This window comes from Corvus cornix, chromosome 3, assembly GCF_000738735.6.
Source record: "Corvus cornix cornix isolate S_Up_H32 chromosome 3, ASM73873v5, whole genome shotgun sequence".
NCBI lineage: Eukaryota > Metazoa > Chordata > Aves > Passeriformes > Corvidae > Corvus > Corvus cornix.
Window position 1 is genome coordinate 57,574,683 of NC_047056.1, and position 16,564 is coordinate 57,591,246.

Genomic DNA, 16,564 nt, shown 5'->3' on the forward strand with positions numbered 1-16,564 from the left:
TGCACCAGCTTTCAGCTGACCTGAGCCTCAGTTAATGTTCAGTGTTGCTGTGAGGGCCTCCAAGGCAGGGAAGCATGTTGTTCGGTGAGGCAGGGCCATGGCAAGGTTGCCCTGAGAAGGGTACAGACAGATCAGGAATGACATGACTTTGGTCTGGGCAGTTGCAAAACTAATATTTGCTTCAGGATCAGGGGGGAACAAGCTTGTGCTGAGAGGGCAAGAGGGACAGGGTGGGTGCAATTACCTGTCTGGTAGAGCAGGTGTCCTGCTGCAGTTGCAGACATGTCTCTGCTCTGCACTAATAGAAATCTATCAGAACTTCTGACTTACAGTTCTTTAATATAAAACCTGTTGAAAACTCTGCAGATAGAAAACAGGGGAGGTAGCAACAAGTCAAGCAAAGCAAATACTGAGATGAATAAATGAGTAACTAAAAAAGCTGCGTCCCAAGACCCTTACCCATCCCACTGGTATTTATTTCCATAAGCACTGCTACTGCCACAGCAGGAGCTACAGAGGTGGCAGGCTCTGGTGTGCCTTTGCTTTGCAGTCACCTACAAGTGATAGTGGCATTTGCAGCTTAATAAACACAAGGGCAAATGTCCTTCACTGATTTCCTTGCTGGTGACCTTTGTCCATTCATGGATTACTTCCTGGAGTTGGGAAGTCAAAGAGATGTGAAAGCTGGTCCAGCTGCAAATGGCTGCTCTCAAAATGTGGAGCAGCAGCATTGTGTCCTGGTGGGGTGGCAGGAGTGTGTCTCCCCCAGACTGTGACTGAAGCTCACATCCTGCCTCAAGTCACACAGTTTGAGCTTCCCTTCCCCTTAAGAGCAGCTGAAGCCTGTCTGCTCCTGGGGCTGCTGGAGCATAACCAGCCCAGTGGCAGGGCTGTCCTTGGAGCTTGGGAAGGAGTGCTTCAGGACCAAGCACCATCTGACTCTGTCAAGGAGCCTGGGAGCATGTAAACAGGGCAGGTAAATGAAAGTGGGACTGGCCCCTTAAGAAGACCCTGTCCCTCACCTAATTACTTAAATCTGGACTTTATATCAACCATGCCTGAAGAGAACATAAAAGCTCCATGTTTTGGGGTACCCACCCACCAGCTGGGTTTTGGGAAGAATTGCTCTTTACTTTTACAAAGTTTCTGGTGTTCTCCATGGCAGCCTCTGATGGGCAGATGATCTTGTGGCCAAGGGCTGCACCTAAGCACTGTTCTTTTCCTCTGCTGTTGCTGTCAACACCTAAATCCAAACGCCAACACGCAAGGATAGCTGTTGTTCAGACACTTCGGTGCTCCTATCCCATCCCTACCCTACACCGCTGGGTTTCTTAATATTTTAAAATATTAAGAAACTGGGCCATTTCCCACAACTAGAACTGGTCAGGAGGCAAACTCAGATCCAGAGAATGTATACAAGTTGATGACTATGCTGTGAATCACAGCTTCCCAAAAGCTGTGGAGAGGACTCTTCAACCTTCAGAGGCACTAGCGCAGTGATTCTCCAGCGTGGTATGGAGGGAGATCAACTTTAAAAGCCATATCCTTTTTTTGACTTATCTTTCCCCCTGCCTCAGTCCTTTTTTCTGACAGATATTTGGGAGTTTGGCCATGTAAATAATCAAGCTCTGAGCATTAGGAAAACGTTCATGCATAAACACAAACTTTAATATGTTTTAATATGCGGGGCACAGTGTCCTGTTACTGTTTGTGCTGGTCCCAGGGGGTGACGGTGGTGGGGCTTCCTGCCCCTTCCCTGTCACTGATCCCGAATGCTGATGCAGTTGTACGCAGCCCACCGCATCCTGAGGCTTTACTGCCTCCAATTCCTCATTTTCTTCCTTTTAATTTTCCAGCTTGCCTAATATCCAGTCAAATTATGGAATACCAAATCTTAAAAGTCAGCTTGGACTTAGAAGTGCTTTTTTTTTTGTACTTATTTCTCTGGAAGAAGAAGAGCAAAACTAGGAAGGAAAAGGAGCTTGTGGATGCCTCAGGCTCCCACAGTGGTCTCTACAGTGGCAGTGCTCGCTGCCTGGGTGGCAGGAGCTGAATCACAGAGCTGATCTGGGAAGCAGGAGCCACAGACCAACCAACAGCATCAATATTTTAAGGGATGTAGAGGGAATTGCGGCAGTAAATCAGATACCGTGTTACTTTTGTGCGGAGTCAGGTGTAGCTTGAAGGAAGTGAATTGGGCTCATGACTGCACTCCTGCTTGCTATAGAAATGAGCTGTGAGTGAGCAGCCCAAAGAGATTTTTAGTTTTATAAGAAGCAGAAGGAAGTGTTCCTTTATGAATTTTCCACTCATGTCATATGAGGTGCTGCTGCCAGATGGCCTGAGACACCAGAGACATGAAAGTGTTCAGGAGGCAAATAGAAAAAATTTGCAACATGGTCCATGAGGGAGTGAAGCAGAAATGCTTCTGGCTCCAGAAGTCCCCAAGTGTCAGAGTGCTGTCAGCTGGGGGAGTGCAACAGGGAAAGATCATCACAGTGGGATGGCTCATCCTCTCTGGATGTGGGATGAGGTCCGGGCTTGTGGCTGCTCTGCTGGCCCTCTTCTGCCTCCCTGCCCCAACAAAGGCAGATCCAGGGCAAAATGAGCCCTTACTTTGGGGCAACTTCGGAAGTCAGAACGTGGAGATAAATGGTTTTTTCTTTACTTCTCTCCTGCCTGTGGAAGGAAAGGGGAAAAAACAGATGATGTTCCTGGTGTTTAACAGCATGATCTGCCACATAATCCATATTCTTGCATTCATTCAACAAAACTAGGTTTAACTGTTATCTTGGCACTGGCAATTGCTCAAACGAGGTTAGGCTACTTTGAAGAGCAGCAGAGTAAGGAGCAAATTTGAGACTTTCTGTGGCCTCATTTCAACTGTGCTGCTGTCTGGAAATCATATCCCAACGGTACCTTTAGAAACTTCAACTCTAGCATTTCCTACTCTAAAAACTCTTATTCTAAGTGGATTCTAAAGTGACATCTGGGTGTGTGGTTGCATGTATGATTTTCCTAATGTTTCCTAGAGGCATGTTGTCCCTGCTCTATGCTGTGCTACATTGCCATCTCTTTCTGGCCACGTTAGGTCCCTTTTTTCCCACACCCAGTTTTTTACCAGGCCAAGTATTTTTTGGCTTCACAGGAGCTTCAGTAAATTTAAGCAACCCTTCCAGTGTTTGTGGAGCTCTACCCCCAACCCTGGGAGGTGCTCCAGAAGCTGCAGGTTGAGCCAAAAGGCAAGAGCACTGAAACCACAGGACAGTCACTGAATTGCTTCCCAGATTTAAAACCACATCTCAGCCAGCTTTGTCCTTGCTGTGAGAGCATCTTTGGGGATATCAACAGTCCCCTCACTGATCAATGCTTTTCAGGTGGCCCATGGCACTACCTTCCACACCTTTTCCCAATGTCTGGCTCATATGTAAGGTGTTTATGGATTCCAGTCAGATCATACAGGAGAGCCCAGAGCCCGATACTGCAATCAGGGATGTGTCACCCACCAGCCACCAACTGTATTTATATGGGTACAACAAAACCCAACAAATCTCCAGATATGTACAATAAATGGAGATTCTAAAGCAGATTTTGCAGATGTGAAGGTGAGTTGCTTTAGAGGACATTGTTTAACACCATACCTGTGCAGATTTTCAGCGTCTTCAATGGTCTCAGGCAGAGCTTTTCCCTTCATTTCAGGTAGGAGCAAAACTAAGCCACTGTTGATTAGAACAATCACAGCTGCAAGCACAGAACAAGGATCACAAAGGCAGTGCAATTGTCATGCCTATGTTTAATTTCAAGTCACTAATTAATGCCCCAATGGACAGACAATGTCTGCCCCAATGGCAGAATAAGGGTACCTCAAAGTAATAATAACACTTGGATTTTTATCTGCATGATTCTTATTTGTCAGAGTAATTGCTGACATTTCTGAGGTACATCTGAGCCCTGGAAAGCTGTCCTGAGGCACAGACCCAGGAGGGAGCCTGGCTTCCTTGCTTCAGGCACACAGTGCAGAGGAAGCAGGTTTTGCTTATGATTGTCCAGCTGGCATGGGATTGAGGTGACGCTGGCTAGCTGTCATCACTACTTTCGGCTTGATTAGGACATGCATAAAAGGTTACTACCAGTCCACCTGGCCAGTTTCACCTTCTGATTAGTTTTAGACCCTCTGTGACCCTACTGAGGGCAGATGGTTCATGCAGGCACACAGGTTTGAGTATGTGCAGCAGCTGGCATTCAAGGCAGCCCTTTTCTTGGGATAGAAACCTTAACATTAGGGCTGACATGCTCCTTTGCCATCCTAAATTGCCAGGGCATCCTTGATAGACTGGCCACCCTGAGATGGAGTATAACTTTTCTGCAGGGAGACAAGGCCATGTTGCTGGGACCTCAGTTCAGGTAACCATGCTGCCTGTGAGAGGGACAGAACCCAAAGTTTTTCCTCCCTTGGAAAGGGCTCAGCAGGAGAAAGTCAAAGCTTGAAAGGGCTATCCCAAAAGCATGGGGTCCCCTTCAGCACAGAAGGGGCTAAGAGGTGACTTTGCTACCACTTCCAAACACCCAGATGAACAGACTCACCAAGCTGTATCTTAAACGTATGTGTATGCATCTCTCCGTGTTTTTTTTTTTTTAAAGACAGAAAATAAATCACCAAACTAATTCATTTCAGCTTTGGCCAACCAACCCCTCTTGCAGCTCTTACCAAAGATGACCAGGGGCAGTTCATGCCAGAGGTCTGCCAGTCTGTACACAAGGAAGGGTGTTATGATCCCACCGAGGTCACACAGGGAGGAGCAGACGAGGACTCCCAGGTTCCTGCAGTGCACATGCAATACACACACACATCACCAGCTCTGCCTGGGGCTGCTCTGCACCCCACAGGACACACAAGGGTTCACTCAGCCCTGCTGCCAGATGAGCAGGCCAGCACCCTGTCCAGGATTTGCAGCTGATGGGAAAAGAGATGGGCCGTGAGCCCTGGAAAGAGAAGAGAGTTAACACCCTGGGGCTTAGGAAGAGACTTGGAAAGACCTGGCCCCTGTAGTGGTGAGTATAATCAGAAGAGAGCACAGGCAGAGCATTCTCACAGGGAGACATACCACGAGATGAATTGGGTGAGGGGAGGAGGGTTAGACAAGGTAAGACATTAAGACTAGCCCTGTAGTGGAGAGGTCAATGAGCCTTTGACTTCTGCTGGTACAGTGAGGTGCACTGGATAGGGAGCATGAAGGCTGTCTGGGAAGGTTTCTTACACATTCCCCCAGAAAACTGCCCAGTGCTAGGCTTGGAAGTGGGGAAGGGGCTTTGGCCACGGAAGGAGGTGGGTTTCTGCTATATCACTCAGTATCCCTCCTCCCCCATTTCAAGGTGTGCTTTATACAAGCAAATTCCTCTTCCATGACATCCTTAGCTGTAAGCCAGTCTCTTGGTCTCTCACAGAGAAACACCCAGTGCTTTTACCTGCTGACAGAAGGTGGTGCACTTACCTGAGAAATGTTGGATACAGCTCAGGATTTGCTACACATATAATTTCATAGCACATGGTAATTCCCATCCTGCCCAAGCAAGCTGCAGTCATTTTAAGCCAATAAAGACCTGGAAAGACATTGTGCACATTGAGGTTTGAATACAAAACTATGGTTTTCTTCTGCTCTTGACATAAAACAGCATTAAATATTTAATTTAATGAAACAGTAAAGCATGATGCTGTTGTTTCACTCAGCAAAGAATTTAGAATGCAATTGTCTTTTGATTCAAGCAAATAACCAAGACATGAGACTTTGCTAGGCTGCTGTCACAGAGAGAAATTCATGACACAAAGTAGTTTGGGTTATCTAGTGTGTTAAACAAAAGCTTACACAGGACACCACTTGTTGCTTGCAATAAAACTTAACAGAGGGCATTATTTGGCAGTTGAAATCTGCTTAGCAGGAAGGTACTCTGTACCTTTGCACAGAGGCTTGTGATGGCTTTCAAGCTGGGACAAGTTTGTGTTTGCCTCCCTACCTCAGAGGGTGATCTATAAATGCTTTCACACCTGCAGATGTCTGCTGCAAATAAACGAATGTCCTAGCCCTACACAGAGAGTCAGCCCAGGACACCTCTGTCTGCCACGTGGGGTTTTAGGTCCCAAGTCATCCACACCTCTGTCCCCAGAGTGAGGTGCTCTCTCAGGCACTACTGTGCCCCATGCTCTGGCACAGGCAGCAGCTGTGGGGCCACAGGACTCCCACTCCTGCACTCCCTCAGCAGGGCCCTTGCACCTTGCACAGCCACTGCGCTCCCCAGTCGCTTCCTAAAATGGTTTTTCATTGTCTGGGTGCTCTGGGGTTTATGCATATAACATTTTACTATAACATTTTGTGTGTTTGTTCTTGTCTCCCCAATGAACTCACAGTTGTGTGGCGCTGTAGTGGCTGTAGTTTCAGTCTACTTATATTCCATAAAACAAAAGGAAAGGAATTTCATTTGGTGGCCCTTAAGTGATGCACTGCTTTGAGACAATGATCTTGGAGCAGGCGCTCAGCTAAACCAAAGCCGAGTGTCGGTCACCGTGGTTGTTTGACATCCTACATTCATGGCAGCAGCACTGATGGCAGAAAGCACTTACTGTACCCAGACATTGTTTAAGTGTGTGCATGTGCCTATACATTTTTCCTTTTTAGGAACAGAAAATGTGGGTATTTTTGGATGAAACCCCTGAATCGTGCATTAAAATACAAACTTCTGGTCAGATAAAAATTGTGGACATGTGAACATGGCATTCTTCATGACCTAGCACCTGCAGACTTATGATCTGATTTGCCCCATTTCTCCAGCCTCTCATTAGCAGGTATAAATACTGCTGCTTTTATGGTATTTGACTGCACTGGATCACAGTACCGACATGGGCCAGGTTATCAAGGATCTTTTTCTATTTTCCAGGGCAACAAGCAAGAGATGGGGAGATAATTCCTTGACAGAGGAGGTTTGCAGAACTCACTGTCTGGCAGGAATGCTGCAATGAGGCAAGCAGCCCCTGTCATCACACTGGCTGCAGCCCAGGTGTGGCGACGGCCGATTCGATCCAGCGTCAGCAGGAGGATGAAGGCGGCTGGGAACTCGACAAGAGCAGAATAAAGGAAATCCAGATACATGTTCCCAGCAGCTATTCCCATGTGCATGATGAGCCCCTGGTAGAGGACAGAGCTCGTGAACCTGGGAAGAGAAGAGGGTGCAAATGAAGCCGACCCCCCTGGGAGACATTTTATGCAAAGAACTGAGATTTGCAGCTGGTCAGGAGCAAAACAGGCTTAAATCAATGACAATGATTTAATGACCCCAAATCACACACCTCCATTTGGGCTGCAAAAGCCTTCCCATCCTTACCAACTGTACATCAAAATGAATGTGTATTTTCTGATCTGAGGTGTCCTGACCAGGTCTAAGAATGAAGGTTTCAACTTTTCTCTGTCTTCCTCTTCAGAGCTGAGATTCTGGGAACAGAAGTGACAGGACAAGAGGTTACAGTGGGAGGAGGAGAAGGTGGTGAGCACTACAGTGAATATTTTCCTTTAGGCTGATGGGAGAATGAGGGTTTTCATTTGCCAGTTAAGTAACTGAGGGCAAAATTATTTCTCCAGAGTACTTTGGGTAAAGGAAATATGAAAATTTATACAGACAATCTTCATATCTGTTGTAGTTGTGTATGGCATGAAGCAACATTTAAAAAAAAGTAATGAATAAGGATGTTCTGGAATTTAAAGTCATGAAATCTCCCAAATACTCTCTGTGAGGCTCCTAGGCAGTAAATGGGAACTCACTTGCCTTTGCTTTTGGAAGCTGCAATGATTTCAACTGCTCCCTGCTCTAAACCCAACACAATCCTAAACTCATAACATTATTTGTCTTGAAGCAGGCACACATGCAGCAAATGCAGTGCAGTCACCTGGAAAGAAAGAGGTGGCTTCTTCCTGTTTCCCTTGGCGATGCGCTTAATAACTTCCATAGCTTCATCATTCTGCTTTTGAGCTATGAGCCACCTGGGAGACTCAGGCAGACACCTGCAACACATATAAGCATGACAGCTACACGGAAGGAAAATGCACATTACTGGTACCTGGAAAATGAACATGGAACTGAGTTGCTCAGGCTAGGATCCTACAGTGCTTTGAGGATTCACAGGGGGAATTGAACTCAGTGGTAGCTGTGACTGCCAGTGATTGCACTCCGATTCGTGCTCCATTTGAGTGGCAAGGTAGCCTTGCCTGAATTTATTCTCTTTTTTTTAAATCTAAACCCAGTTTATTACAGTTTGGAAACATTAGTCTGAGATAAATTGTCTTGACAAGTTTTAGAAATAGCTAATAGTCTATGGATATAAAAAAGAATAGCTCAAAATCTGATCCTTAATTTCTACCATGTTAAAAATAACCTTTCAAAAAAAAAAATCACATCCCAATTCTTTTCCCTGATCTAGTTATATTCTAAGAAACATTTTTAATCAATTAAAAAAACCCACAAACAACCCTGTGCCAATTGCATTAAAAAACCCAAACAACCAAAACCAATTATGATAGATGATTAGAAAACTCCCTTCCCACAGTAGCTCAAGGACTGGTCAAGAAATAATGACATATTATTTTGTGATGTGTGGCAAGGACTCCAAACACAGAAGCATTACACCATGTTGCAGGTAGCCCCTTGCTGTTAGGTGAGTCAGAGTAAACCCTTGGGCAGAGGGAACAGAAAAAGGCCAAATCTCTTCTAATATAATCTTGGGAATCCTATTTGTAGCACTGCAGCTGTTCTCTAAGGAGAACCTTCAGCTCTCAGCCACTGTCCCCTGATCCTGTCAGTGTGGTGTGGCATTACTGGGAGCTGCAACAGCAGGCACTTACCAATAGTAGAGCAGGAGAAAGAAACTGGGCAGCGTGACTGCAAGCTGGAGCCACCTCCAGTGTGGAAGTGCATAAGCCAGGGCGGTGAGGATGAGGAGTCCCAGGGTGAAGGCAAGCTGGTAAATGATGCCTGCTGCCCTCCGGTAGTCTGAACCAACAAATTCTGCAACTGCAAAGACAAGTCATATGAGCAAACATACGGGTTTGGAGAGCCAGGGGAGCATAACTCCTGCCAGCTGAGACCACGTGTAGCCCCTGTGCTGAGCTGTGTCCTTGGGTCATGGCACATGGCCATGGGTTTGGGTGGGAGAGCAGAGCCGGTCTCGGTCACAGGGCAAGCCCCAGCCCTGGTCAGCTGCGGACTTTGCCCCCTCCTTTGAGTGTCAGGCCCTCACCCATCAACACAGGGCAAAGGCTGCTCTCTTCAACCCACTCCTTCAAGCTGTGAAATAAATGGCAAAATAAAATCGACTGATGTGACTTGTTTACCTCCATCTCCCTCCGCCCATATGGCTTGGGAACAGAACCTCCCTACCCACCAAGCAGCTGAATCAGCACAGCAAAAGTCATTTTGGCACCAAGGCTGCGAAACATGAGTGTTGTCTTACATCACTGCTTGTTGCCATTCCCAGAAAGGTGCTACACATCTTCACAGTATTTTCAATTTGTTTGTGCCTCTAGACCTTGCCCATCATTTTGGCATTAGTTTTCAGAGCTGCCTCCTAATTATTCCATTTATGTCTATGAGCTGGTGCAAGCTCGGGTCACAAGCACCTGCATTTAAGCAAAGAGGTGCAGTTTGGCAGTAAGTAGCACAGTGTCACTGTCTGCTCTCATTACACACAGGGCTCAGGAAATCAGATGGCGTCAGTGGGGGTCAGCCCTGCTGCTAAACAAGGATCCCAGCCCAGAAGGTGCAATTGCAAACTGTGTAACTGAGGACGTAGCCTGTGAGCCAGCCTCCCTTGCTGACCAGTCCCTGGATCAGGCGGAACGTCACCGTCCAGGTGTAGCTTGGTGCAAAGGCCATCAGAACCCCTGAAACCGCGTTGATGAGGACTGTGACCAGAAGGCAGAGTTTGCGCCCAAACCTGCAGAGGGAAAAAACGAAAAGAAAGAGGCTCATCTCCTGGGAGGGTAGGGTGGCAAACCAAAGGGTTTGAAGAGGCTGGAGAGGGTCTCTGCTCATTTTGAATAGGAGCCTGTATCTGTTATTCCCCTTGCCACATTTTCAATCCCAATGGAGGTTCAGGAAACTCCCCTGGTTTTGTGTTTTCAGGTCATTGCTCACTTTTGGTTAATGACTACGGCAATTAATTCAAGATTGCCCTGATAATGGCTCCCCAACCCATCTTTCAAAGCTGCCAGCACTTTTTAATGGGGATTTGTTTGCTGACTGTGATCTTTACATGTTTTATCAACCTTGGCTGACTACTGAGCTCTTCTTGAATAGGGTTTTGTACATCCCTGTTGTCATTCCCTCCATCACCGTGACTCCCTGATGGCCAGAAGTAGAGGGTTTCCAAAATAAACAAGTGGGCTGGAACACTAGAAAAGCATTTGTTTTCTAGCTGAAAAGAGATGCATATTCTGTTAGAAGTATGAACTATAAAAAACATTGAATTAGTCAATATCCACTAACAAAAATAGCGCAATAATAAGTGCCAGCCAAAATACATGTCTTTTGTTCTCCACAGTAACATCAGCAGATCCCATCACTCAAATTTCCTCCTCTCATGAGCCTGACAAACAGATATGTTTTACTTGCCTGAAAGTTCTACCCAAGAAAGCCTCATCAGACCACATTTGAGAGTTCTGGTTTTGTTTTTACCCTGAGCACAATACATTTTGTTATGGTATTTTGTGTTGCTCTCAGGTGCTCGCAGTGCAGGAGCAGCAGTGAGCTGGGACAGAGTGGTGTGAGCAGAGTGAAGACCCCTTAACACTCTGACATATATGTGTTTTATCTTAGGAGGAATTATATCCTACTTCCTCATGTATTTTCCTACTTCTGCTTCAAAAAAAGCCTTTGTAAAAAGATCCTTCAGTATTTTGACACAAAGGGAGAGCATTTCGGATATAAATGGCTATGAATTTGGAAGCTCTGGCTTTTGTTGGCTCGCAGCATCATATGGTGGCAAGAAATGCCTTTGCTAGTGAACATGATGGCATGGAAAGGTGATCTGAAATGTGGTGCTTCTGATGCTCATGGAATCTGCTCACTGCTATTTCATGTCCTGTTATGCCTGTAGGAGTGTGCATCACCATCCAAGCCTCAGTTCTGGGCAAAAGGAGGGAATGCTTTCAAATTTACTAGGAGATTAGTCAGAAAACAAGAACTTGGATTTAAGGGAAAGCGAGGATGAGGGGGGTGACAAACGTTTCTGATTAAAAAGAAGAAAAAAAGAAACAAAGATCTTCCAAAATGCATGCAAAGAAAAGCCAAAATTGTCATAAATTTGTCCACTTTTGTCCTTGAAATCAGAGAGAGGACTACACCCCAGGACTGAAGACTGGATGTAGTATTTTTGTAGTACTGCTGTAGCCATTTGATGTCTTTCACCTGAGAATCTCTTTTGCCAGAGGTGTAGCCACACACAAGATGTGGCCACAAAAGGCTACTTTAGTAAATCACTATCTACTGATGAAAAATCCATTTAAGCAGAAAGCTTATAAAAAAGCTGGTCTGGCTCACTGGCAGCGAGGTAATGGTTTAATGAAGATGGGAAAGCAGTCTGTCCAATCTGTGCATAGATGGACTTCTTCACAAGCAGATTTGTCTGCACAACCTAACTGATGGTGTGTTTGCCTGCACTGAAACTTGGGAGCAGGGACCAATGAGACAAACACAAGCCTATCCTAATTATTGACACTGCAGAACTACTAGAGGGGATGGCTGTGGCCCTTCCCCCTTGAAGTGGGACAGTGAAAAGAAGGGAACAATAGCAATATCTGTTCAACAGAGACAATTTTGGGGCCAGTCTTGGAAGGAAAAGGCTATTGAGAATACAAAGTAAAAAAAAAAATTCAGGACAGACTGGATCTCCAGAAGGATTGTTCACTCCCTGTTACCTCCATTTCTTCAAGTTCCAGTCCCATTCTCTCTTGTTATTTTACTGAAAATTTTGGTAAATATGCAGAGGAAGATCAGCTACAAAGCACTAAATTCGTTCAGAGTCTAACCTAAAAAAAATCCACTGGGCAGATATACAGCACAATGACAATTGTGATAGAAAAGAGGAAATGAGGGACAATAAGGTCTAGAACTGGCTAAACACAGACCCAGCTGAAAAAAAGGACAATCAAATAAAATTTAGGAAGAAACAACTACTTCTATTTCTGTATCTGAGAAAAACTCCTATTTTGAAACTGATTTATGGCCATCTGGATACTGTTAAAATTAATGTGGAACAAAATTATCACAAAGATGAGCAAATAGTTCTTGGTACAAGAGTTAAAATTTCATCTTTGACTCTGAGTTTGTGTTGCAGTTTGTACCTGTGAGAGAAAACAAAATCTCTTCACTTGTGTGAATTCCTCAGGGCTGTAAAAGTGGAGGGATACCTTGGCATTTCTGTGGATTCTTGGGGCAAAACAGCCTTTGAAAACAGGACCTTAGAAACCACCACCCACCTCCCTTTTATGTGACACACAGACCTTCTCAAACAGGTTTTGGTTGCATTCATTTTCCTTCTAAATTGTGAATGCTGTTCAACAACATCAGAAAGCAAATAACCAGAGTAAAGGGTTCATCCCGTACCTGTCTACACACCACCCACCTGTCTGCTATGTAGCCAATGCTCATGGAGCCAATAAAAAACCCAGCATTCACACACGACTGGAAGAGGTCCAGCTTCCAGGAGTCCTCGCACACCAGATTAAACTGTAAGGGCAAACACAGTTAGAAGCACAGGGACATTCCCTACAAACCATGCCTGTTTGAGAAGGAGGGAAACCAATGGCATCAGCGAGAAAATAGACTCCGGGAAAGAAACCCTCTAACCTCTTAAGCTGACATCTGCGATGCATCTTGTTTGGATTTTCCCAAACCTCGTGAAAAAGTTACATCCCGGAAAATTATTGCATAATGACACATATGGAGAGTGAGAAAGGAAGAAAACTCTGAAAGAACAAATAAAAAAGTTCAGAAAAATCTCATCCTCTTGTCCCCACCCATCTGCTTGAAATTTGGACGACACTTGGAGCATTGTCAGCTTCCCAGATGCCAAGACCTATTTCAAACCATGTGTTTCCATGAGCCCTGCTGGGGTGGAGCCAGGAGCTGGGGTATCCCTCACCTCATTAGTACTGGCAAAAGGCCCAGGATTGGGCTGACTTTTTTCTGCAGGGAAGGGGCACTTGCTTTTGATTTACAATTAACAGGTTGTCAGGGTACACCCAACAAAGGGAGGAGGGCAAATTGGTAATAACTTTTCTACAGCTGGAAATATTCACTCCAGTGTAATTAGCCTTCAGCCCAGAAAGAAGCATGAATGTATTTGGCTGCTTATTTAATCTTTTTCTAACCCAGACAAGTTTGCTGGGGCCACACCAAACAGCTCAGCTCAGTTTCCCGGGTGTGGAGGATAGCTGGAGTGCTCTTCTCTGCCCCAGCCCATCTGTCCCAAGAGAAAATGGGGTGGACTTGCTTTGTAACAGTGATTATAGTGAAGCAAGGAAATATGAATGCCCTGCTCATGGAAGCTGTGAAGCATCCAGTGATGCACTGTTTTAAGATCAAGTTACACAAACATCTGCTAGGCATGGTTTAGGTATAGCTAATACAGATTTGGCAGTGGAGGGGAAGTAGAAGAGATCTCTTTGGAGATCATTCCTATACTTCAGGTCTCTACGTGGCTTTAAGACTATTAGTACTGGTTTGCATAGTTTTTATATTCTAGATTATCTGGTTTAGATACTGTTAACTGAGATAAAGCAGCACTGCTGTTGCTAAAGCATTATGTGAGAAATGTAGACCTGTCCTCTGCTTCTTGTTCATTATGGATGAGTATCTGGATTGTCACTCAAAAGTGCAGTTCCTCAGTCTGGGCTAAGGGGGTGCTACCCTCAGTTTGGTAATGGAAATAATTGTGAGAATAGCCACTGATGACAAGATTGCAGTATTATGCTGCCAAGAAAAGCGATAATTTCCCCTTGTTATGTATATGAATCTTTGATCTAAGTGCCTAGCAGGTTCTGATATTGAGTGTTTATTAGCAGTCAGACTCAGACAGCACACCAAAAGCAAACTTTATTAATCAAGCATATTGTATCTTTAAGCTGTGCAGACAGGAGTGATTTCTCTGGACAAGCTATGTCTTACCTCGGTGACGAGAGAGCTCCCCGGGGAGTTGTAGACCCAGCCATCCCGGCAGGGACCGAGGGGGACGGTGCTCCCACTGCCCACCAGGCTGCCGAGCGGGTCAGTGCAGCTGATGCCTGTTGCGTTCCAGTCCACCTCGTACCTCCTGCAGCGGCTGTCAAAGCTGGCCCCGTGGCCATCCCACTCGGGAACCGTGTGATTCAGCTGCTCCTCCAGGCTCCAGCCACACCGCTGGCTCAGCTCAGCCACCCCGGGGCTGAAGCAGCGATGCTCAGGGGTGAATCCCAGGAAAAAAATTCCCACATAAATGGGAGCAAAAGTAGCAGAAAGCAAGCATAAGACAAAGAGGACTTTCTTCTGAAAGAAGTCGAATTCTCCGACCTGCTCTAAAATGTCATCCAAGGCTGGCATCTTTGTGTGTCACAGATCATGAAAGTATCTAACTCGGTTGCTTCCAGGGCTTTGGACTTCACTGCATGCTTAAATAATAGCTGAAGTGTTTGCTTAAACTCACAAACAAATAATTAACTTTGTCAATTGTCAAGCCATGCATCTCAACCTTTGTTTCCTAAATGCCATTTCTAAACACACTTTGGCTCTTCTTTTTGACTTCTGTTGTTAATTTGTTTTATATATGACATACTTGAAATGCAGGATCTGGAGTCTTAGCTTATGGCCATTTCAGTCTGTCACTGAGAATCTGTCAGTGCACAGTGTTGGGCAGGTGGTAATTCCTCTGTCCAGTATTTTCAGAGGCCTTAAGTACTATGAAAGCAGTATGATCCTCTTCCTCATATACATATAAACTGAAGAACCTTAAAATTACAAGGGACATAGATGACTGCTTGTATGCTCTGTTGAGGGAATAGAAGAAAACAGTACAGCAAAAACACAACAGGGCAGATTTCTTTGAGGCACTTAGTGGTTAAAGAATAGTGTTGTGCCTCAAATGGGAGGCAGACCAGTCACTGCAGTGTGAGTTGGGACTTCTGAGTCAGAGGTGATCAAATGGAACTTGCAGGGGTTCACCTGCAGCTGCCTCACACTCGGAACTGAGAGTGGCCCTGAGACTGGTCACCAGCCCTTGCATGGCCATCCTGCCCTCTGCCTCCTGACCTGCCTTGCACCCTGGGGAGGCAGATGGCAGAGGCTACTGCAAGCTGCAGCTCCATCTCATAAATGCTTAACAGCTATTTAATGAGAATTTATTAGACAATGCTAACGTGTGATTAAGCAATGGAGACACCCTCAGCCTTCTTTACTTGAGGGGGTGATTAATGCTGTGTTCCCATGGCCATGGTTGCATAAGGTCCTTGCATGTCATTCCCCATTTCCTTCAATGATGGAAGACTGGAAGAATGATGCAGCTGAACATCAAAAGTGTGGATGTGGACGAAAAACATCTGTGGGCAACAATTTCTGCCTGAATATGTTCTGCCATCTTTCTGTCATCTGCAAATCTTTCTAAGCCAGACAAAGACTCTGTAGCTTGGTTAGTGCTTCTGAAGGGAACCTCTGAGCAGGCTGCTGTCCCTGGGTTAATTTTTCCCTGAGGAGCACTCAGGGAGCTCTCTGAGTTTTATGAAGCACAAAACTAAATAATGAGGAAAACAGAGGTGATAAGTAATGTAATATTTTAAAGGGCTATTAAAAACAAATGCTCTTGAGTTACAGTGACCAGCATTCCTAGGAAATTTCATGAATCACAAACAGGACTGCTCCTTTGCAATAAATATCTTTTGCAGCTAAGAAAAGACCAGCCATTTGACTGTGTACAACTGAAGAGTTTACATATCTCTGTTCAATCTGGTTTCATTAGAAGCAAGAACAGACTATTCCCCCTGTTAATGCTCAAGGAGCTCACTGCACCAGCAGTTTTTAAACCTTGCACCCTTCTGCACACAGACTACTCAGCAGTGCACATAATTGATGCAGTGGTTACCATCTAAAGCCTATCTCAGCCAAAACTGAATTAAGTGAAACAAGAAGTGCATGAACTCTAGAAATCTGCTTTACTCCCTTTCCTGATTCTGCCTACTGTAATTTCATGCTGGTGAAAGCAAGAAGAAAGCAGCCAGTATGGGGTTCACATGCCAGTTATGCTGGTAGAAGGTTGTATCTCTGATTATGATTAATGTTATTTCTTCTGGAAAACCTCCACTGTCACTCGAGTATCCTCTTTTATCGTCAGGAAGGAAAGTGTTGTCCTACAGTGGGAGTGACCACTAGTAGCTTTACATATTGCATAAAGTCCAGAGGTTTTCCCTACTGTCATCCAAGCTGCCCTCAAATAATCCTAACCAGACTCTCTCCTGTGTATGGTCTCACCAGTCTTCGAGGAACTGAGTGGTCCATC

The 16,564-nt window shown here is 45.3% G+C and overlaps 1 protein-coding gene across 1 annotated transcript; it reads right to left on the minus strand.

Annotated features, from left to right (window-relative positions):
* Positions 1-2,093: 2,093 nt before the first annotated feature.
* Positions 2,094-14,619, minus strand: LOC104693915 (solute carrier family 22 member 2-like). The gene is made up of 11 exons (XM_010406864.3): positions 14,209-14,619; positions 12,665-12,768; positions 9,822-9,976; positions 8,886-9,054; positions 7,934-8,048; positions 7,375-7,481; positions 6,989-7,203; positions 5,493-5,601; positions 4,709-4,821; positions 3,642-3,741; positions 2,094-2,679 (listed from the first exon to the last, which is right to left on the minus strand). The coding sequence occupies exons 1-11, from the start codon at positions 14,617-14,619 to the stop codon at positions 2,613-2,615; spliced, it is 1,665 nt and encodes a 554-aa protein (XP_010405166.1). The 3' UTR covers positions 2,094-2,612.
* Between the last annotated feature and the right edge of the window lie 1,945 nt (positions 14,620-16,564).

What these genes read in the sequence shown, in the direction of transcription:
- LOC104693915 (XM_010406864.3), bottom strand. Translation starts at nt 14,619, where the DNA reads ATGCCAGCCTTGGATGACATTTTAGAGCAGGTCGGAGAATTCGACTTC. An exon ending in CTGTATCCAACATTTCTCAG is followed by an intron (nt 4,822 to 5,492) that starts GTAAGTGCACCA and finishes TGTGCACTGCAG; the next exon opens with GAACCTGGGAGTCCTCGTCT. An exon ending in GACGCTGAAAATCTGCACAG is followed by an intron (nt 2,680 to 3,641) that starts GTATGGTGTTAA and finishes TTCCTTCCACAG; the next exon opens with GCAGGAGAGAAGTAAAGAAA.